The 23,032-nt window shown below is 42.9% G+C and overlaps 1 protein-coding gene across 2 annotated transcripts in view; it reads right to left on the reverse strand.

Annotated features, from left to right (window-relative positions):
* Positions 1-11,631: 11,631 nt before the first annotated feature.
* The window catches only part of KMT2E (lysine methyltransferase 2E (inactive)), a 68,050-nt gene continuing 56,649 nt past the window's right edge, over positions 11,632-23,032 (reverse strand). For both annotated transcript variants that reach the window (XM_048499505.1, XM_048499506.1), the window contains 8 exons: positions 22,855-22,999; positions 20,729-20,982; positions 19,948-20,004; positions 19,206-19,775; positions 18,195-18,487; positions 16,079-16,167; positions 15,748-15,839; positions 11,632-13,882 (listed from right to left, as the gene is read on the reverse strand). In XM_048499505.1, the coding sequence (XP_048355462.1) occupies positions 12,380-13,882; positions 15,748-15,839; positions 16,079-16,167; positions 18,195-18,487; positions 19,206-19,775; positions 19,948-20,004; positions 20,729-20,982; positions 22,855-22,999 (3,003 nt within the window). In that variant the 3' untranslated portion in view covers positions 11,632-12,379. The remainder of the gene's footprint in view (positions 13,883-15,747; positions 15,840-16,078; positions 16,168-18,194; positions 18,488-19,205; positions 19,776-19,947; positions 20,005-20,728; positions 20,983-22,854; positions 23,000-23,032) is intronic.

The raw sequence follows: 23,032 nt of genomic DNA on the forward strand, positions 1-23,032 counted from the left end.
GGAGGGTGACCCAGCAGATAATTAAATGACATGAATGTTTTCCTTCCAGCAGTTGTGACTCCTAATGCCAAAACAGATTTTGTGGCTTTATCTGCTTTCCCCAAGTATGCTAATCATATTGTCAGCTCCCACACTTGGGAGGGTGTTTGGTTCTACATAAAGCAGCAGGCTCTGTGTGCTCACTAAACAAAAATGGATGTCTGGGTGAGGGGGGTGAAACCCTTCCACAACCCCTACCCTGTCTGCCTAACTGTGCTTGGGGCTTGAAGCATTTTTTTTTCTTGCATCCTTGCTCACTTCTAGTATTTGCCATAGGCTGGGAGAAAAATGCTTTAAGTGCTGAAGCTGTGAAGGAGGGTGTAAGAGACCAAGTTTTGTTTGTAGTGCCTGTATGTTTAAGTTTTATTTAAAAACAGACACACACACCCCGTAGACTCAGATAATATATATGAGCATTCTCTGCATATTATCATTTGTGCTTTTATTAGTTTCCAAACACTTGTGGGAATTTTAATTATCTACAAAATGGGGATGGTTTTGATTTCTCTGAAATTAGACAGGGATGATCTCCTGGGCGAGAGATGCATTCTCTAAAACCATTATTTCAATTGGTTGTGGTAGTGCTTTCCTTAGAAATAAATGGAAATGACAGCTAAACTGAATAATTAATTTAAACAAACTGAATCAAGTTTTTCCAAAAAGAAAATGAAGATAAAACTTAACATGATGTGCATCCCTCATGGCTGGTTGACAAAAGAAATTGTGCAGATATAAATGTGCAGGATTCGTTTCAGCATGAAATCAAGTCTTTAAAACACACATACATAATGTAACCCTAAGCATATTTTCCCTTCAGAAACTGCACACTTATCTGTAACTGTTGTTCATCAAGTGGGCTTCTGTGCAGGCACACATTGGGACTGCATGTGTGCAGGCTGGCCACGGAAAAGATTTCCAAAGCTTTTTAGCAAACTAGGAGTGCCCCTCCTCCTGGCACTTTCCTGCCAAAACAATCACAAGACCAGGAAAAAGGGCGCTTCTCCCTCAGTTCTTTCCATGCTGCTGTCGGAGACCCCAAGAAACTAAAGTTTCAGAGAATTCACAGTGGGGCAGGAGGGAGGGATGTGACCACTCGATGCACAACAGTTAAGGGAAGTATAACCCTGTTTTCATCTTTGTGGCTTCTGAACAGTCCCACACTGGGAGATTAGCAAGCTCATTGAACTAAGAAGGTGGGTGTGAAGCTCTCAATGGAAGACACCATAGAGGATCACCTTTTCAATAGTTGCTTAGCATCCCATATCAACATTAACCCCGTAACTGTCTTTGAACAGGGAATTCTCTAAATGTCCCTCCTGAAATACAGGAGGGACATGTTGGAGAGAGCTGTGATATGTAAAGTGGCATTGAGCAACCAAGCACTCTGGACAGAGTGGGATGGCTTCTGCCAACCCACAAGGGCAGGAAATGTGATGATGATGACCAGTCATTCTTAGAGCCTAAGAGTCCTAACAGACCGAAACCCAAGAAAAGTCACTGTGCAAACATGTAAGGAGTGTGCAGATGTTTGCCACCAGAAACAAGTGTAAGGATGGATTGGGGCCATGAGGACCAACCATCCCTGGTAGGGAATCCTAGCCAGGACATCAGACAACCTAACCTTATGAAAGTTCACCAATTGAGGAAACATAGGTTAGAACCTACATGTCCTCATTCCACATTTGGAAGCACTGCATACTAAAAAATAAAGCAAAACTATATTAAAAAGGAAGCACTGTGGAAGTGCAAAAAAAAATCAAGGAGGCTTACGCCACTATGTGTAATATCCATAGAAACCCATTAAGGAGAAAAGTTTGAATCCCACTCAGTGGCCAAAGTATCAACTACACAAGAAGCAGGATCCAAACCCTGTTACAGCCCCCGTAGAGACTTTTCCACTTAGAGATACAAGCTCTGGTAGAGACCGAGTGGTGCTTGTCACTCAGAAAAACCTGAGGCCTCTGTTAGAGTGTGGGGAAGGAGCTGGTTAAAACTACCAGAGTCGTCAGCAGGAGTGTGAATAAGCAAATATGCCATACTGATTTTTTAAATTTATACCTTGAAGGGATAGTGTGGTAAGAAAAATTCCGCTTTCCACCCAGGCTAGCAGGTGACTGCACTCCACAGTGACTGAATTAGAGATGAAGTGCCATTTAGCCTGCAGGCCATCAATGGCAACAGAGATGACCAGTGGAATTAAGCATATGCTAGAGGATTATAGTAGAGGCTCTAATATCAGCCAATAATTAAAGTTTATGTGTGAAAGACTTTGCCCCATGAGACATCAGCTTTGAGTACAAACAGACATCAGTATAGCCCTTCATTCAGGCTGGCACGAAGCCACAGCATTTGAAAAAAGAACTCTTTGTATTCCTCATAATCCTGTTTTGCCTCCCTTACAGCTAACGTGCTTCTCTTTTGCCACCATTTGTGTTCCTTCTAGCATTCGAGCTGGACTTCCATCTGTGGCTGGCATCTTCAGAGGTGTATCACAGAGGGAAGTCTGTTACATCTGAAGATGCCAGCCACAGATGCAGGCGAAACGTTAGGAACAAGATCCACCAGACCACGGCCGCACAGCCCAGAAAACCCACCAGAACCACACTGTTAAAAGATTAGGCCTTGAGAAAGCCCTCCAAAAAGAAAAACCAGAGCTCACCTAGTGCTGTCTGTCCCACTTCACCTCTCCCTGCTACTCCTCTCCTCTGCTACTCTTCTCCGCTACTTCCAGAGAGCAGATCCTCTCCCTGCGGTGGCAAAAAGAGAACTGAGGGAGTGGCACCCCTCCTCCTGGTCATATGGTCATTTTGGCAGGAAAGTGCCAGAAGGAGGAGGGGTGCTCCTAATCTGATAAAAAGCTTTGGAAATCTGAAGCTGGCCTGCGCACGCACAATCCCAATGCGGAGCTGCACGGAAGCCACAAAGATGAACTATGTGTTCCTCAAACATTATGCTAAATGCATAATTTGCCTCTTCTATAATACTGGAGCTGCAAGCATACAAATATCAGTGTCACCCCCAGCTCAGAACTGTCTTGGTATTTCCATTCTCTTTCAGTAGGAGGAATTATCCCTCCTACCCATTTAAACACAGGTTTTATGCAATTTAAACTGATCCCTAACAAGACCAGTAGGATGTGGACCCTCCCCAGTCAGAAAGCCCTGCTGCTCCAGGCAAAGGCCATTTAGCCAGCTCTATCTTGTAGGGCCAAAAAAGTGTCCCAGATAGAGATAACCTGGTTTATTGGGGCTTTTTGGACTAGTTATTACAGCCATTTGCTATGCCAAAGACAATTTAAAGTCATCAATGGCCTCAGCAGTGTTAAAGTTTCTTGTGGCAGTGACCTAGAGAAAAAAAGGTCAGGCTTCTTTGAGAGTTGGTTCTTTGCTGCTGTCCTCTCCAGAGCCATCCCAGGCCTCAGGCATGAGTTGCGGTGAATGGCTAGATCACTTGAAGATAATAGCACAGTGCACTCCCCACACTTGCTGTCCATCAAAAAGGCACCCTGGCAGCTGCAGAGAAGGTACTGAATTCCCTGTCTTAATTGTCTGAAGAAGTGGCTAAGAGAGAGGCTTTTGAATCTTCCACCATTTGTGAGGACAACCAGCAGGAGCCTAACAAGTGTGAGGAACCACTGCCATCTACTGAGCACAATGAGGAACTGCAGTCATGAGAATGGAGTTGGTAGTCTGTGAAAAAGGGGGAAACTACCATTAGATTATTCCAGGCAGATCACATTACCAGACTTTTACCCACAGCAAAAGCCATTCAAGCCGTCAACTGTAAACAGGATTCCACAGATCAGGTTAAACCTTCAACCTCTTCCCATCTAGATGAGTGATGCATGAAGAAACCAATGTCTGAATCATTTGCTTCCATTAGCATTTTGAGGAAACTGAGAGCAGAATGTGCTATTCCTAGTTCAGGAAACTGCTTGCTATAAATGGCATCTCTCTGGATTGAGGGTTGCCATATCTATCCCTATTTGGATTACCTGTTGACAGTGCACAATAGGTGACATGCACAATGAGATTTAGAAAAAAACCCCTTCATCTGTATCTTCATGGTTTTTTAATGAATTGGTCTAAGTAAGAGTTACCTGATCCCTACCCCAGACATTGTATATCTGGAAGCTAGGGTTGTCACCTCTTGGGGAAATGTCTTTCTTACAGAGGAGAAGCTGGGGAAAAGTAATCCAGGCTGCTCAGAGCCTCACGACCAAGAGTTCAGAGGATGACATGGTTTTTGCCTGATTATTTTGGCCATGGACATAGTTCAGTGGGCTCATTTTCACTCTTGTCTGCTCCTACTCTTGTCAAGTCAGCAGAAGTACATATCAGTCATCAGAGCAGAAAGAAATCTCACACCCTACAGAAGGAGACAATTCGGCTTATTTGGACAGAAAAACACATTGCAAGCACTGAAGTTTGTCAATTCCAGGCTTCTTTAACAGAGAAGCTGACTGGTTGAGCAGAGTATAGACAGTGCCAGGGTAGTGGTCACTATCTTCGGAGGTATTGTACTTCTTTTCAGGAATCCTTGCATAGGTCTCTTTGCAATGCCAGATAATTGCAAAGTCCTCAAGTTTCTATCTCAGTTCAAAATATTTCAAGCAGAAGGAGAAAATGCTCTTAACTCATGCTTGACCAGTATTTCTCCCCTGTCTACTGATTGTCAAACTACTCAATTGGGTTTGGAAGGAGAGCCCCCCCAGTAATACTGATTGCCCTCTTCTGGCTCAGGAGATCTTGGTTTCCAGATCTCATCAACAGGGCACTAGTTTGACCTTGGAGGATTCTTCCATCATCGTAATTCCTACAACAAGGATCTCTCTTTCACCCAGAGCCATAATGGCTACAACTAACCACATGGAAATTGAAAGGAGAGCCTTAGAGATCCCAGGTGTCGCCCCCCCCCCCCCGGAAGTTGTTGAGGTCATGCTAGCTTCCCACAAACCATCTACGATCCACATATCTGAGCTTACACAGAGAGTGTTCCAGTTAGTGCTGGAGGAATTACCTGCACCCTTTCTTTCCTTGCAAGACATAATTCCCTTTCTCCCTAATGGGCTGCATCTGGGCAAATACTATAAAAAGGCAGGTATCAGCATTTTCATCTATTAAATAAGTTGAATAATGACAAAATCCTCTCTTCCAACCGTTTTATCACACATTTTATGCAGGGAGTGACTATCTCCTCCAGCTTGCCAGAATTTTCTGTCCCTTGAATGACTCTTTGTCCCTTGTTTGTCTTTGACAGTACCCTTACATAAGGGAAGAAAGTCTCAAAATTTACTATCATATCCTCTATTCTACAGTATATATTCAAAGCATATGAAGAGTTATATCTGCCTACACCCAGGTTGGTCACTGCACATTTGAACACAGCTGCAACAGCATCAGCATTTTAATCTAATGCTTGTGTTGATCAAATTTGGAGGGCAGCCATTTGGTCATTTTTGTTTTTGTTAAGCATTATAAGATCGACTCCCTTTAGGCACAAAGTTCCTCTACAAGTAATGAGTTGACTGCTGATCCTGAGCTTCTCCTAACATGGTTTAGCTGTGGTACATCCCAGAGGAGGATGACATCCCCCAATGAAGGAGAATGAATCTTTTGACTTACTGTGGAAATGTTTTCCTTCTGCAGCCATAAACAGTTTGGAACCCTTGTATTTACACGACTACCTCCCCCAATACAACAGAGTGTTCTATGCTCACTTTCTGACAACCTCCTGTTGTCCCCTGACTCAAAGTCCATCAGTTTGTCCTCACTTAGGGCCAGAGCCCATTTGGCTGTGGCCCCTATTTGAGGGAACTTTCTGTCCAAGAAGACCCAGTCCTTGAAAGATCTGACTCATTTTTGAAGGGCCTGCAAGACAGAGATATTCCAGCAGGCTTATGGTTGAGGACAGCAAGAACTGGAAGAACTGGTTGGGGCCTGGAAGAACAGCTGCTGGCTTGAGTCTTGAGCCTCCCCTCTCATTCCTTTTGCCTAGTCTCCCCGCTGGCCTCCCACTCTATTATCCAGGCCAACTATAGTCTATTTTAGACTCCAAATCACTGTTTTGATTTTAACTGTATGACGTGTTCAGCATGAGGTGGAAGTCTTTTTGAGGTGCCATCGTGCTTAGGTTACTTGGTTATTTTTAGATCAGTTTTATTGGGACCTTACTGGAATTTTTAAATTGTGTTATCCCCCTGTATTTTATTAATTATTATTGAATTTTATGATGTAGCCCATCCTGAGCCTCACCTGGCAAAGAAGGACAGAATATAAGAATGATTGAATAAACAAACAAACAATGGGACAAAGACATCTTTGCTCTGTTCAGTGTGGAGCTGCTCAGGATCACTTTTTCTTCGGGCCATGATTAGACACAGTTCTTTCACATTGGGGGTTATCTTCACAATAGCTTTCACAAGAGGAACTTTAACATAGCGGCAGTGCAATCCTGAGGAGGGTGGCATGAATGAGCAGCAGTTGGGCATGGTTTGTGGTGCTGTGCCCAGCAAGAAAACAAGTAATATCCTATAAGGGCAGTGAAAAGCCCATATGTAGCCCAATGCACCTCCCTTTTTGATGGTGTACATCCACACCAGCAAAATAGGGCATTCTTGGGCTGAAAGGACTCGGGAAGTTGACTAAAGTTGGCTCCACCCATGAGAATACCCCCATCAGTGCAGGTGCAGGCTCTTGCACTTGAGGAGCACTGGCGCTGTGGCAGCACTGGTGCCTTGCTATCACGTAGCCATATGGCTCCCCAGTGCTGGTATAAATGCTCCCCTGCCAGCAAAAATGCCACTTATGCCTTGTTGTGGAATTTATGCCTGCAGTGTGGTCACACCGCATGATCCGATGCCCTACCCCCACCTCTCAGGACTGCACTGTAAGTGTTCTAGATTTTCTTCTGGAGCTTGCCTTTGGCACAAAAGTTCACTTTCTACTGGTCCTGGTAGGGATCACTTTAATTTTCCAAAACCCTGCCTTGGAGTGAGTAGGAGGCATAACCTGGAGGAGAATGACTTCATCTCCACTGAAGAGAAAAAGCTTCACAATAAGTCCAACATTTCAGTTACAAGAACCGATCTGCCCTGATCTTTCAAACTGTTTTATGTAGGGCTGCTCCAGCTCCCAAATTACCATGTTGTGTTTTTGTTTAACTATTTTGCTTTTTAATTTGGAGGCTAATGATTTAATCACTCTGTAACAGAACCTTTAATCCAAGATAACTACAGGTGTTGTATGAGAGATCTAGCACTTTTAAAGCCAGTACTGAACAAACCTATGAGCATAGCTTGAAAATAGATGTTGGGTAATATATGAAGTAGTCATACAAATACAAATATGAAGTAGTCATACAAATTATGTGCTTATAGTACTAAACAACCACCAAACAGGAACTTCTAGCTCTAGTCCCCAGCCTCATCTATCGTGTATTTATCTTGATTTTTAGGCTACCCCTTCCCTAGTAATCAGGGCTTGGGGTGGTTAACAACATCAATACAGGTCTGACTGGGACAAATGGGGGACAGCAGACGAGCCTGATGGAGATAGAAATATGCCAGTTTTGCCACTGAGGACACTTGTTCATCCAAGGTAAGCAAAGTGTCCTTAAGGAGTTCACCAATGTCAGCTGGTCATCTGTGTCAGCTGCTGCCAACAGATGTCAGACTATATTGTCTTGAGAAGCCTCAGGGATGGCTTTTCCTGCAGCTCTTAGACCAGATGTAACCTTCTCCAGAAGGCATGGAAAATCCTCTAATTGGGACAGCCTTGTTGAGACTAGGCCAGAAGCAATTTTTTCATCCTCTGATACACCTCCTTCCTTATCGGACGCCATTGAGTTTGAAGTTGGAGTGAAGTGACTCTGAATGGCAGAAGAGGGCAGAAGAGTCTAGGCTTAGCGACAAGATGGGGATGAGCACCAACCTCATGGACTACTGGGCCTAGAAGATGCACTGCAGTGGCAGCCCATGGGTGGTTCTGGGATCCAGGTTGCAAGAGCCAGGTTCTTGTGAGGAATGGGGCTGGCATCTGCTGAACTCCTTTTTTGTCTTCACCTGAGTGGACAGGGGGAAGAAGAGTAGGTGGGAATGGGTAAGTCTCATCCCTTCTTCTTTAGCATCTCCTTTTTCCATGTCTTTCTCCCCTCAGATCCTGTTGGATGCCCATCACCATGTTCTTAGTAATGTGGGCCCAGAGGAGTGAAGTGAGGTCCTGTTGATGATAAAGGGTGGGGAAGTAAGAGCCCCTCTTTGATGGGGACCTTTCTTCCCCCTTTCAACCTCTTGGAGCTCCCTTCCCATTCTCTCCCTTTCCTCTATATATGGTGGCGTATATAGTGGCGTATATAGAGGAAAATGCCCTTTCAATGCTTGAATTTGCTGGGGCAGTTATACTATCCTGTCATGCCAGATGGGCTCCAGTTACACTCTTGGAACATTCTGTCCAAGGCGGATCCTTCTTCCACCTTCCCATGGCTGCTAGTGAGCGAGACGCGCAAGGGGAAGATGCTGATTTTTTTTAGGTGTTTCAGCACTTTTCTAATTGGAATAGGCAGGGCAAAGACGGAGGATGGGTGGGTTGAGTGCCTCAAGATAATGGAAGCCTTGCCAACCCTCCAAATGCATATGCCCTGCCCATGGGATAAGGAAGCATGACCCTTACAAGCATATCTTCTTCTAGTGCTGGTGAATGGGTGCTTTGTATGCAGTGTGTGGAGCTAAACCATGCCAAATGATTACTGTGCAGGCACAAGAAGCATGAATCTGCATGCTGAAATGCTAATGTTCTGCCATGCTTGTAAAGTGTGCTTGTATTTGTGGAATACAAATGATACTGCGTACAGATTTGAACATTCTCACAACTTTGTAATGCTTCTCTGTATTGCAAGGCTTAAGTTCTGATGCTCACATGTAGGAGATATTTCTTTCTGTAGGTGGAAGTTGGCAAGAGTACAGCAATGTAGGTAAACTTTAAAATAACAAAGATGGCAAGGCAATTGTTTACTTGATTCCATTTGAAGAAAAACTGTAACCGTGCATAAAGACTTTGCTAGTGTTTTCATCAAGATCATTTTCTCAGACCCAGTAACACATAGTAGGATGTGCATCTGACTACAGGGCAGAATTCTTTCCTTTAGTAGCTTGCCTGCACCTGTTATAGTCTGAAGCCCTCTGTGGCGTTATTTATGGAGATTAGGAAGTTGACGCCTAGGGAGAATTTGGCACATATTTGTGGCTGCTCCGCTAGCTTGTTGCAGTGTAGCAGTCACTTGTTAATGGATGAACTAGCCAATCTGGTTGTGAATGATGGCTGTAGCCTAACAATAGTGTAAGCCAACCCTGGGGGAATATAATCCTGATCACAGCTGGGACTTTTTTTTTTTTTTTGCTCTTTGTTCCTGAGTAGGCAAATCTTTTAAAGCACCAACTTGCAAGGTAGCTGGACTATGCATTGTAAATTATTTCCACGTCACCCTAGAAAACAGATTAAGGCAGGTGCACCTGCTCTGGTGATCGTGGGTGCCATTCTGTGCTCTCCATGTTCCCCAGTGCCTCCCTTGCTGCTCTCTGAAGCAAAAGCCTTTACTCCCCCTCACTGGAGCAGGAGAGGCTTAAGAGTCCTGGAAGCACTGCTCATGAAGGAAGTGTTCCTTTAAAAACAGCACAGAATAAATGAAGAGGTAGTTCAGGAACACCTGGCTACTTCAAACGGATTCAAATCTCCAGGGCCTGATGAACTACATCCCAGATCATTAAACAGATGGTCTGCCAGTACTTAGAAGGGAATACTGTGCTCACAAAAAGGGTTTCTGAAAAACAAGTCATGCCAGACTAATCTTATCTTTTCTGATAGAGTGACAAGCTTGGTAGATGAAGGAAATGCTATGGATGTAGCATGCCTTGATTTTAGAAAAACTTTTGACAACGTGCCCCTTAATATTCTTGCAAGTAAGCTAGTGAAATGTGGACTAGACAATGCTAATATTAGATGGATTTTTAATTGGCTGATTGACTGAACTAAAAGGATGCTCATCAATGGCTCATCTTCATTCTGGAGAGAAGTGACTAGTGGGGTGCCACAGAGTTCTGTCCTGGGCCCAGTGCTATTCAATATTTTTATTAATAACTTGGATGATGTAATAGAAGGCATGCTAATCAAATTTGCAGATAACACCAAGGAGGGGTAGCTAATACCCCAGAGGACAGAGTCAGAATTCAAAATGACCTGGACAAATTAGAGAGCTAGTCCAAAACAAACAAAATGAATTTTAAAAGAGATAAATGTAAGATACTCCACTTAGGCAAAAAAATATATATGAAAATGCACAGATACAGGATGGGTGACACCTGGCTTCACAACACTACATGTGAAAGGGATCTGGGACTCTTAGTAGACCACAAATGGAACATGAGTCAGCAGTGTGATGCAGCAGCCAAGAAAGCCAATGTGGTTCTGGGTTGTATTAATAGTTTAGTGCCTAGATCGAGGGATGTAATTGTACCTCTCTAGTCTGCATTGGTTAGACCTCACCTGGAATATTGTGTACAGTTCTGGGCACTGCAATTCAAGAAGGATATTGATAAGCTGGATGGGTCCAGAGGAGGGCAACCAAAATGGTAAAAGGTCTGGAATCCATGCCCAACAAGGAGAGACTTAGGGAGATGGGCATGTTTAGTTTAATGAAGAGAAGATTAAGAGGTGACATGATAGCCATGTTTAGATATTTGAAGGGATGTCATGTTGGTGAAAGAGCAAGCTTCTTTTCTGCTGCTCCAGAGACCAGGAGTAATGGGTTCAAGGTGAAGGAAGAGATTCCACCTAAACATCAGGAAAAACTTCCTGACATTAAGGGCAGTTTGGCAGTGGAATACACTATCTTGGAATGTGGTGGAGTTTCCTTCTTGGGAGGTTTTTAAAGAGAGGCTGGATGGCCATCTGTCAGGAGTGATTTGATTGTGAGTTCGTGCATTGCAAGGGGTTGGACTTGATGGCTCTTGGGGTCTCTTCCAACTCTATGATTCTACCTACTACTGTTTTGTGTTTTGAGTTTTTGGCACACCTTTCCTGTTCTCAAAGTCCCGCAAATACCCCCATCTTCAATGTGGTTGAGGCATTGCTAAACTAGGGACATAAAGTTAAATATTACACACACTTTGCTGATCTGCTCCATAATTCTATTTACTCCCACTCAGGGCAGGTAGCCTTCTCCCAGCATCCCATCACTAGGATCAACTGCATCAGTGGATGAATACCATCTCTGCAAAAGTATTTGTGGTGCCGTGGTGGCAATTTTTATTTGGCCTTGACATATTACAGAAGTGCAACCAGTTGCTGTTGGCCCTGTCTTTATGCAGTCTCAAATAGGATTGTAAAAGTAATCAGAGCCAAATATGATAAATAATAATACAAGGGTAGGTTTTCTCCTGCAGGGAGCAGACTGAATGAAAGTATCCATCCTGACAAGAACAGAATTTAGTAATTGTGCCATCTGCTTCTCTAGGCCTTATGTGTTTTTCAGCACGTAATACGTGCCAGAGTAATTTCAACACCAGCTCTTTTTTAAACAATTTCTCAAGACAGTTTGTTAAAACTGACATAATTGTGATTTATTAACATGAATTAAAATGCCCAACCAGTGCTGCAATGTGACAGTATATTAAAAAAAGTAAAGTTCATATACTGTACTACTTCCACAAAGATCACACATTTTGCAAAAGACTTGTATGTACAATACTATATCAAATGAGAAGCGTTAAGCAGTTTTACACGCAAAAGGAAACAGTATTTACAGCACTTGTAGGAGACATTAGAAACAATCTATACATTAAATTACAATGTCTGGCAAATAACTTGAAATGAGAGCCATGTCCACACCAAACTATAAAAATCTGTATTGCATTTGCTACCTATATGCACACAAAAACTGTTGACAGAAGATGGGAAAAAAACCTGTTAGTGCCATCACTAAGCTGTGTACTTATTTTAATTACATATGTATAAAAAGTAAATATAGAAAACATTCACTAAATGAATTTAACTGCAACAATAAAAGTTAAAGTTTCTGCAGCATCAAATCTACTGCCAGAACAAACAGTTGGAATGTTCACTTACAAAGTAAAAAATGCCTCATACTGGCTTCATGGGCACAGTGTCAGGAATTTTTCAAAGCAAAAATGGAAAGAATACAGAGAGAGAGAGAGAAAGAGAGAGAGCGCACTGGTGTTAGCTTTTATACAAAGTCATGTACAAGCTTTAAAAAGTACCTTGAACAGGTACATATGAAATATACAGATTTTACATAACATTTTTAAAATGTTTAGAAGGGGTCCATTTTAATGCCACCCTGAACCATGATAATTGTTCTGAAAAGTTGGTGGCACCTGCGCTCTGTGAATAGGTATTTGCCCAGGCACCGGAGATGCCTGCTGAGGTCCTTGCACCCCATGAGGAAGGGCAACAGAGCCAGGATGAGGACAGAACCCTGAAGCTGTCGGTGTTGGAATACTGCTTGGTCCTTGAGGCTGGAGGTGAGGACCCTGCCCTGGGAGTGGACCATGAGGGCCTGTTCCAGCAGGCTGATGCTGAGGTCCAGGTCCCAATGGAGTATGGTGTGGAGGCTGTGACGGATAGGAGGAGACTGCTGAGTGAGCACTGGAAGGAAAAAGTGGAGGCCCCTGATGAGATGGATGGTGCAGTCCTTGCGCTGATGCCGCATGATGCCCAGAACCTAAAACATTGGAGGGTGGTGGAGGTGGTGGAGGAGGAGCTGAATTGACTACATGCTGGTGTTGTGCTTGCAAACCTTGGTGACCTGTTGCAGGGTGAGGATGGTGATGAGGAAGCGGACCAGGAGGAGGAGGAGGAGGAGGAGGGGGTGGCAGATGATGCCCAGCCGCTGGAGAGTGGAGGTGGGACCCAGGAGCTACTGCTACAGCATGCACTGGGCCTACAACATGGGCCACTGCATGCTGCTGATGAGAGCTTTGCTGCTGCACAAGATGTGGTCCAGGCGCAGGAGGAGGTGGCGGCGGTGGAGCAGCAACAGCTGGAGTCTGATGGTGGGTCTGCGCTGGCAAAAAATGCCCACCAGTTACATGGTGCCCTGAAACTGGCTGCTGGCATGGTGTACCAGCAAGGGCTTGATTTGGTCCAGAGGGAAACACGGTTTGCTGGGGTGGTATGCTACTTTTTAACTGACTGTAGTTCTGAAAGTTTCCTGAGGGGGGCTGCTGGTTTTGATAATAAGTACAGGGTGGGGGTGGGGGTGGAGGTGGGGCACTGGTGTTGAGATTTTGTTGGTGGAACTGATTGTAAGATGCAGAAGAAGCCTGGGAAAAGAGTGTCCCACTGGATGGCTGCTGCTGTGTGCTAGGCTGAAGGGTTGGCGTTGCTGGGTAAAAACTTCTATGAGAATCTCTCTGAGGTGTTCCGACTTGAGGTGATGGAGGAGGATGAGAGCGGTATGGTGATCCTAATTGTTGTGACTGAGGCTTTGGTGAAAGATAGCCATGCTGAACAGGTGTGTGAGGAGTAGAGGACTTGGGGGGGTTTTCTACATGAGGTGAAGGAGGACAGTGCAGCTTCAGGGGTGCAGAAGGCAGCTTTTGGGAGTGCGCAAGAGTCTCTGCTGTGCTACGCAAATGGGCCTGGGCTGGGTGGTTTTTTGAAAGTGCTTCAACGGTGCTTGTCAGCTGTTTGGGTTGCTGGTCAGGTTTGGGGTGAGTTGAGCCCTCAGCCTCTGGAGCAGCTGGTACTGCGGCATCCCCCTGGGAATCTTGCTTTGTAGGTGTTCTCCCCAAAGACTGGGCTGGAGCTGCAGGACTCGGTGAGGAAGGCTACAATAAAGAAAAAAAGAACTGTAATCACTGATCCACTTGTATTTAAAACATATTCACATAACAATCAACATCTTTTCTTATTAAATTTACTAGCAGGGCCCGGCCACACATTGCTGTGGCTTATTGTGGTGAAATGAGAAAGGAGCAGTAGCAGCAAATCAATTGCAGAGGCCAGCAGTACGTGCTCATGCAAACGCAGCCTGATACTGTGCGATGTCATTGATGTGTGTGCCCACATTCCGGGGGGGGGGGGGGGAATGGAAAGGCACCCCTCCCACACATCTAGGCTGGCTGGTCATGATTCTTTACCTGGGAGTAAGTTTGGTTGGTGGCAATGGGTGGCACTTCTGAGGAAACCCTCTGAGCGGCGCGATGCAGCCATTCAAAATATGTCACGGTTGTGTACCGAGCTTACTCCTGAGTAATGTGTGCCTGGTTTTCTTAACTGTAACCGCAGTATTCAGGGAATCTAGGGTGCCTGGGCCCGCCGTCCCATCCCTTGCATGTCACCCCTCACTCTCTTCCCTCTCTCACTTCTCTTCACTTGCATGCCACCCCTCCCTCTCCCTCCCTCCCCTTTCCCTCCGCTAGGGTGGGTGGGTCATATCAAGATGCTGGGCCCCCTGCCTCCCCTCCCTTGCATGCCACCCCTCACTGTCTCCCCTCTCTCACTTCTCTTCCTTTGCATGCCTCTCCCTCCGTCCCTTTCCTCTCCCTCCCTCTTTTCCCTTTTATGCCACCCCTCCCTTCCTTCCCTCTCCCTCGTGTGTATGTGTTTCACTTCCACTGGAGTTACTGCCTATGTACTGTTTCCACTGCTCATATCTGGCCATCTGAGTGAACATTCTAAACAGCACGAACATTCTAAGGGTGACAGTTACACACAGGCAGTTCCATGTCCTTCACCATGGAGCTCCAGGAAAAAGGCATTTTACCTGGGCCAGCTGTGAAATTTCAGGTATGTGAACATCTAAAAACACTCTCGCCTGGCTGACTATAGTGGCTGGGAATTTTCAGAGGAATTGGCCCAGCATTTACTGAGGTATACTATCATCAACAAAAACACTTAACTTTATATATATATAGATTGGCCCGTTTAATAAACAGATTCCTCAGTTAAACTAGATTAAGTTATGTAAACCAGGTTTCCTTTCTGAAAAATGTTGTATCTTTTGGCACCTTTTTAATTGCTACCTTGGATTCTGCTTCTCCTTTTAAGGTTTCCAGGAAAAAAAACTGTTTTCTTGCTGCTGAGATGCACAGTTGCTTGTTTACTCAATTATTTTAACAATTATATATTGTTCAATCTGACTCCTTCTGAGAGAACAACAGCACAGCTCTGTTTATCAGTTATCCATGACACTGTTATGGGGCCTTGAAACTACACCTGAACAGAAAAAAAACCTGGTTTCTCCTCTAGTAGAAGTGATTTCCCTTCAGGTTTAGAAGCAGTGAATTAGCTACTGTTCATTCTACAAATGTGTCTGATTTAGATGCCATCCAAAAACATTCTGGGTCACTTTCAACTGAAAAGCTTCAGTAGTGAAAGTGGCAATTTTAAGTACAAACTTACACAAATGCACTCATAAAGCCAAACTGTACATCAACAATGAGAATAACAAGACTGCTCTTATGGCTCTGACAAGTAACTACTTCCCAGAACAATGTTCTCAAAAGTGGCTGGGCAGGCTCAGGGCTCTAAACTTCCCATTTGTTCTCAGCCACTGACTGGCCAGAAACTGAGACTGCCTCTGTCACAGATGACATAAAGCTGAATTTTCATTATTACCTTCAAGTTACAAGCAATGGCATTCAAGCCATGTTTATGAAAAATGAGGAACTGGGATTATTTTATGATTTACCTTGTTCATTTTTAAAGGACTCTTGCACGTCTTCAGAGAAGTATCTGGGGATGGACATTCACTTGTGGGCTCAGGGTTTTCAGGATCAGGATCTGCAATAACGGGAAAGAAAATGCACTGATAAAACTGACTCAGTTGTGGGCTGGGGCAAACTACTGAAGATCTAGAAAAATGTAAAGCTGAATCATTTTTCTGGACTGAAATGAATTTGGACTTTTCTTTCTTACCTACACCCATCCCACTTCAGCTTGAAATGCTAACAGGATTATCCCCCCATCAAATTGAAGCAGATTAAAAACACTGACAGAAATTGAAGGAGACAGTTTCTTACCATAATCCTTGTCTTTCCTATGGTCACTTAGAAGCAATGCTCGTTGATAACTTCGCTCTCTCACTTGCTCCACTGAAGTTGAAGCAGTCCTTTAAAAAATAATTAACTTGCATTTTAATTCTCCACAATTATAAATACTGTATATACCTATTGTAGCTATAACAATCTCACTTAGTATCCAAGTGCTCTGGAGGTGATCCAAAATACTATGTTTCAAGGTTTGCTAAATAAGTGGAACACTTACAAGGTTACAAAGTGACCTTATACACAATTTGTATGAGTCTGACTTTAAAGGAGATAAGCCCTAATTCTAAGGTGAAGAGAATCTGATGTGGGATTTTTCGAATTCAAGACTTTTGGGGGAACACAAATACACATTCAAATGGTAAAAGCTATAAAATGTTAGGGAATGAACATCTGGTGGACTGTTGCCACGAAGCTGCATGTCTGTTATAATTCAGGAAAAACTGGCAATTCATAGGTTAGGCTTTTTCCAATATCATTGTTTACATGTGAAAATCCAATAGATCCAGAGAAGATCAAATGAAAACTAAATTCTGCTGCAGAAAAGCGTGTCAATAAACCTGAGTTTAGCTTTTAACTAATTATCTGAGGTGTCTTGAACCAACAAACAACAAAGCCATTCCCAGTTTAAAAAACCAGTTACTCTGTAGATTCTTTTGGTATAGAGTCCACAGGCAACTTTCATGTCCAGCAGTCAGAGAGGAACAGTTGGAATATTTGACTCTAATGCAGAAAGAGGAGAGATTTGGGGCTGCTGGTTTGTAGTTGTGCACCCTCCAATGAAATAATGTATGTCTGACAGTGCTGGATGATGTGGTTAAAATAGAAATTCTTAAATATGTATACACAAGGGAAATATATGTTTCAAAAGATGCTACACTGCATTTTATACTGATCTGGATGAAAGGTATTTTTTAAGATAAAAATTAAGGCCAACACTGACAGTGCAAAAAAAAGAAGGTAAAAACATATTTTATTAGTTCAAATTCCCCAAATCCCCTGTATACCTGATCATGTACTCTTTTTGGAAAATCACTGCTAGACTAACAGATTCCCCTGAAGAAGACTCTTGGCTAAACATGTACAGAGTTTTGGAAATTTTAATTGGATAATATAAATATATTTATCTTATTTGCACCCTTGGCCTTCGTTTTTATCTCCTATAACTTGTGCAGCTCTTTTATTTCTCTGTTTTGTTTTTTAACATTAATGGGGGGGAAAGGGGAGAAGTTAATGAGGTCAACCTAAATTTTAATGGTTTGATTTCCTGCTCAGGATTCATGATTCCAAAGAACTGCACAAGGGGGAAGATTATAAGATATGCATAGACAGGGGAAGGAGAGGGTACTGGTTAAACAAACCCAATTCATGCTCTTCTTCCATCTGACAGAAAGAGCTTTGACTCCTAAAAGCTTATGCTCCCCAAATCCTGTAAGTTTCTAAGGTGCTACTGACTTGACTCTAGTTCTTCTACAGCGGACCAACACAACAACTCTCTTGAAACCATTTACCCTGTCAGCAATTCCACGGGAACTGCCTGGCTGTTGTTTCTTTGTTCCTTTATTGTTAGAACAGAAAATGCATTTTTAAGTACACCAGATGTAGCCTCCACAAGAACCATGAGGAGCTTTACCCAGGTGAAGGCCTTGACAACTCAGAATCACATTTTTCCTCTCATTACAACTAATTTTGCCAAATTCAAGCAAATGGGCCAGACCTCCTCAGTTACAGCGTAATGGCATCCAGAAAATACCATTTGAGCTTGAAAGTTAGGGTATATGTTCAAAAGTCCAGTCCACTATAGCAACCCTCCATTAAAAGATAAAGGTAGTAGTCCCCTGTGCAAGCCCGTCACAATGCTTACTAGACATACTATGTTTGCAGGGTGCTTTGCCATTGCCTCCCCCAACCATCTACACTTTACCACCTCAGAAGGATGGAAGACTGAGTCAACCTGGAGCCTGGTATCTGGAAATGACTTCCATCAGGATCAACCTCAAGTTGTGAGCAGAGTTTGGACCACAGTACTGCAGTTTACCACTCTGTGCCACAGGATTCCTAACCATTATTAAAAGCTTCAAAAATGGCTTACCACTGAACCTCTGGGTCATTCTTCTCACTTGAAGTTTCTTTTGATGAAGAAGAGTTTTCAGTTTCTTCAGAAGTGGTACTGTAATCAGTGGCTGGCAGGGGCAAAGGGAGACTTCCAGTATGCTCCCGTTCTACTTGCTCCCCATTTTCACTGCTGTTATATCCATCGGCAGCACTAAGGTTGTTTCCTCCACCACCAGCATGAGGTGACAGGCCAACAAGGGAAAAGCTGTCAGTCTTCGAGCCACTTTTTCTGGCTTCTCGCTGCCTTTTACGGTATTCTAGAAGTGACACCTATTAAAAATAGGCAGAAGGGAAATTTATGTTGTGAAATCAAAACAATAGAATGTAAATCTAGCTTCAAAGTAGTATTTGCCATCTTTTCAGATATTAGTGTCCTATGTTGCTTTTTGATACATTCCTTAAGGTTACACTGGTTTTGGGCCAATAAACAAGTTTTAGAAAATTTATTAGAAAACTGGAAGGAAGTGAAACAGTCCGTAAAACATGGGATTTGAGATATAGGGATTTTCTGTGCTGTCCTCTGCACTAGAACAAGGAGAGAATCATTTCAGAATATTTGGGAGCTGACTGATGGATTGGCACAGCAGATAGGAATGCAAATAGGAATCTGTTGGTAATCAATGTGCTATCTGCCCAATAGCCAGCAACTTGCTCATTCCTCTCTCTTATAAGCTCTAGTATGTCTATGCTAACTGAGCCTTTTATTTATTCACTTCTGAAGAAACACTGGGTCATTCTATGTTGCATATATGAAAATAGATGCTTACAGATAACCATTCTGATGTTCACTTACAGCTAACCATTCTGATAAACCTCAATACTATGATACGTTGTTAAAAAATGGTCTGAAGTCACGGTAATCCACTTCAGAACTTGCAACAAGGCAGACACAACTTTCTTAAATTAAAAGGTTCTTTACAAAATCTCTCTTGTACAACAAGTTAAGCAGAACATTTTTAAAATTGTGAATTATGGTTAATGTTGTAACCTTTTTCTTTTGTGGAGGATTCTGGGGTGTGCAATTTCCATCCATCAAGGTGTCACTACTGACAGTCCTTCCAAAGCCAGCTACAAGTCCGTCTTCAGAAGTACAAAAAACAGGCGCTTCCATGAACATGCCTCTTGCATCATCTGGAATCAGGCACTTTGATTCACTTATTCGGAATCCACCTCCTACCTCCAACTGGTGTGAAGGCGTCAAGTCCCTCAAATTAGAATTCACAGAGAAATTTACACCTGTCCTGTCGGGACTCTTTACCCAGGTGGAGTAAACTGCTCCCCGTCCACAGTGAGCAGTTTCCAGCTGGCTGCTTGAATCAGTCCTATCGTGGCCAGGGGCATCCAAGGGTTGATGCAGTGCACTTTGCTCAATTACTTCGAGTCCCAACTGGAGGTCTGCAGCCGTTTCCTTTTCTCCAGGGTACTGCCTGGCACCATCAGTCATATTCCTTGGACTAAGATATCCAATAGTCTTTATTTCCTGCAGACACATATCTGCTAGGCTGGAATTCCGAAAGGAGCCAAGTGCTAGCATTGCTGCTGATGACCGGTCATATCCCTATACACACACATATAAATATCACACTGGTGTTAAGCTAGTATTTAAAACAGTATTGCAATACAATAAAACAACATCCACTTTTCATACCTGCTTTAAATTTGCCCAGTTTACAGAAAGAGTTGACTAATAAACCAAATTGAAGTATTTGAAGTCATTTGGGCACACTTACCTCTTGACTATATGTTCGCCTCTTAACTTCAGGAGAGCTTTCAGGTGAAGAAATATTCTACACCAAATGAAAAAAATTAAACATATGAAACCCTTTTGGAAGGGAAAACAACACCTCTGATTTTGTAAACAACATCCTAAGCCTGTGGTGGCGAACCTATGGGACTCCAGATGTTTATGAACTACAATTCCCATCAACCCTGCCAGCATGCCCAATTGGCCATGCTGGTAGGGGCTGATGGGAATTGTGGTCCATGAACATCTGGAGTGCCATAGGTTCGCCACCACTGTCCTAAGCACTTGTTGGATTTTCAACCTTCCTCATGGGCTAAAATTATGCAATTACTTTTGAAATGAATAATGCAACTGATTTCTGCACAAACTATTTCATGTTATGCGAGCAGAAGGACCCTAAGCCTCAGGCCAGCAACAATTTGCACGCACAAATGGAATTCCTGAACTCAATTACTTGAAATAATACCAAGATGTGCCTCCCTTTATCGGAAACAGGTTTTGACACACTGTTGTTAAGCCCTCAAAACCTTGTAGAAATTAGATCCCCAAAGCAGACAGATTGAGAAATTACACTTACTAGGTACTCATCTACATACTGAAATCTAATGAATTAAAAAGACACTCCTACGGATTTTGAACAGGGCAGTATGAGATAAAATTGATGCCCTTTGTTATGGCTGCATCAATAGTAACACTTCTGAAAAAAGGCAATGCTTCCATCCTAATGGTGATTCAGTTAGAAAAAGTAAAATCCATACAAGGCTCACCTCAAAGTGCATTGCATTTCCGTGAACACAGGGAATAACTGGTGTAACAGGTGAGCAAATGGGTTTATAACCATTCTTACAGGTTTCATCTTCTGCTTTTATTCTGGGTGGAGTAGCAAACAATAAAGGATCTGAGGCAGAGAGGTCAGTATGGGTTGGTGTGGCATATGGAGAAGGAGTAGGTGTAGAGGTTTCTGAATACGTAGAATCCAACAACTGATATAGTCTTCGTTTCTTCAGTGGCGTGGTGAGGTCTGTGTGTTACAACAGGACAAAAGTTAGAAAACAAGAATTGTTGAAGACTTTCACAGCCAGAATCCAACTGGCTGTTTTGAGTTTTCCGCACTGTGTGGCTGTGGACTGGTGTTTCAGCTCATAATGTTTCGCCTCCATCTTATGGCTGGCATCTCCATAGTGGGAAGGTATTTCAACCATACAACAAGGGAATTACAGACAAAATACACAACATTCAAACAGTCTTCAGACCCACCAGAAAAAATAAAACAAATGCTATGATCAGCAAAGTACAAGATTGAGACTCCCTTACCTCCACAAGAGTCTACTGCATACCAAATAAACATAGGGACTGCAAAATGTAGCATTCAGACAAGAATTTTAAAAAATGAAAGTCACTGCAGACTAAACCAACTGGAGAAATCAAAGGAATCTGAACATGCTCTAAATCAAGCCAGCCATAGGATTTTATTTGATAATGTAGAAATTCTAGACAACTTCTACAGCTATGATGTCAAACTACACAGGACAGTCATTGAAGTTCACAGTCACTGGGACAGTTTCAACAAAAATCAACAAAAGTTGGCTACTAATACTCAAAAATACAAAAACAAAAACTGGGACTTCTCAAACATCATTAAATAATCCACCATACCCTGTCTCACCAAAAGAAAAAAACAAAACTATAACTTTAGTTCCTAGTGCCTATGTAGTTCTGTTAGGAAAGCACTGGGACCCAACAGGAGCATTCTAAAACAAAGACAGTCCAGCATGTGGTGAATGAAGTTACAATTTTGGCTTTTTTCTTAGTGAGACAGAGTATAGATGATACAAATGCCATTCCTTTTTCCCTGAACTGTGTCACCTCACTGTGATTTCTGAGGTGAATCACACATTCAAACTGCCAGGACATACACATACAAACACAAAACTGCAACTGCACTCCACCCGACACATGTAAATATACCTCATCCCCCTTTCTCCTCAGAAAAGGACAAACAAATATCCAACTATACAAAACCCTCCAAAATGTGCCACGGGGAGAAATACATCTCACCATGACATCCATCTGCAGATGCCAGCCATAAATATGAGCAAAATGTTAGGAGCTAAAATTGCCAGACCATGGCCACACTGCAGTGGTGGGATTCAGCAGGTTCGCACCACTTTGGCAGAACTGGTTGTTAAATCATTTGAATCCCACCACTGCCACACAGCCCAGAAAATCTACCACAACAGCCAGTTAGGAAACAATCTTAACAAGACTCTCAATAAAAACGTAAAGGCAAACTTGAATCCAATTATTAGTAGGCTGGTCAGAAATTAAATTAATATGAAGCTTCAAACATTTATTCCCCATTCTCTCCCCACTCAAAATCCTTAAGGTGGCTTTAGCTGTAGAGTTTATAAGCACTGGCATCTTATTTCTTCAACTGTGGTGTCAAAGCACGCTCCAAAGCACACTCTACTACTCAAAACAGAGAAGGAGCTAGTCATGTGAGCTATCAGAAAATTCTCTTGCTTCAGCTGTTGGGATTTTGAAACAAAAAGTGTGAAGGTACAACAGCAGGAAGGAAACCACAACTCCTTGTTGAAGAAGCCTTCCTTGGCACCATTTAGATGCAACATTTTCAAGGGGGCAGAAGCAAAGTTAGATGAGACTGAGAAACCATTCTAATTCAGCTGCAGGCTTGGGTTTGGGACTGAGCCTGACAGATGACATACAGCAAGATATCCTAAATGGTATAAATATCCTAAATGATTTAGTAAAACTATGAACAACGCAGCACAAAAATAACTGTGGCTGCCTATTTGCACCCCATATCCCAGTCAGTTTTTAAAAGGGTTTTTTCAGAAGACCATGTGTAGCATATGAAAAATAAAAGTTTCACCTGGTAAGGAGCAGCTGTCATTCAACAACAGGGGGCTTTTATTTTCACCATTGATTGCAGGACTTCTAGATCTTTCATGAGATGGTGAATTATATCTGTCTACAAATGTTGAGTTTTCTTCTTCCAGTGCCTGCTTCAACCAACGCTGCAATAAAAAAATAACTAAATAAAAATTTAA

The sequence above is a fragment of the Sphaerodactylus townsendi genome, linkage group LG06 (assembly GCF_021028975.2).
Source record: "Sphaerodactylus townsendi isolate TG3544 linkage group LG06, MPM_Stown_v2.3, whole genome shotgun sequence".
Lineage (NCBI taxonomy): Eukaryota > Metazoa > Chordata > Lepidosauria > Squamata > Sphaerodactylidae > Sphaerodactylus > Sphaerodactylus townsendi.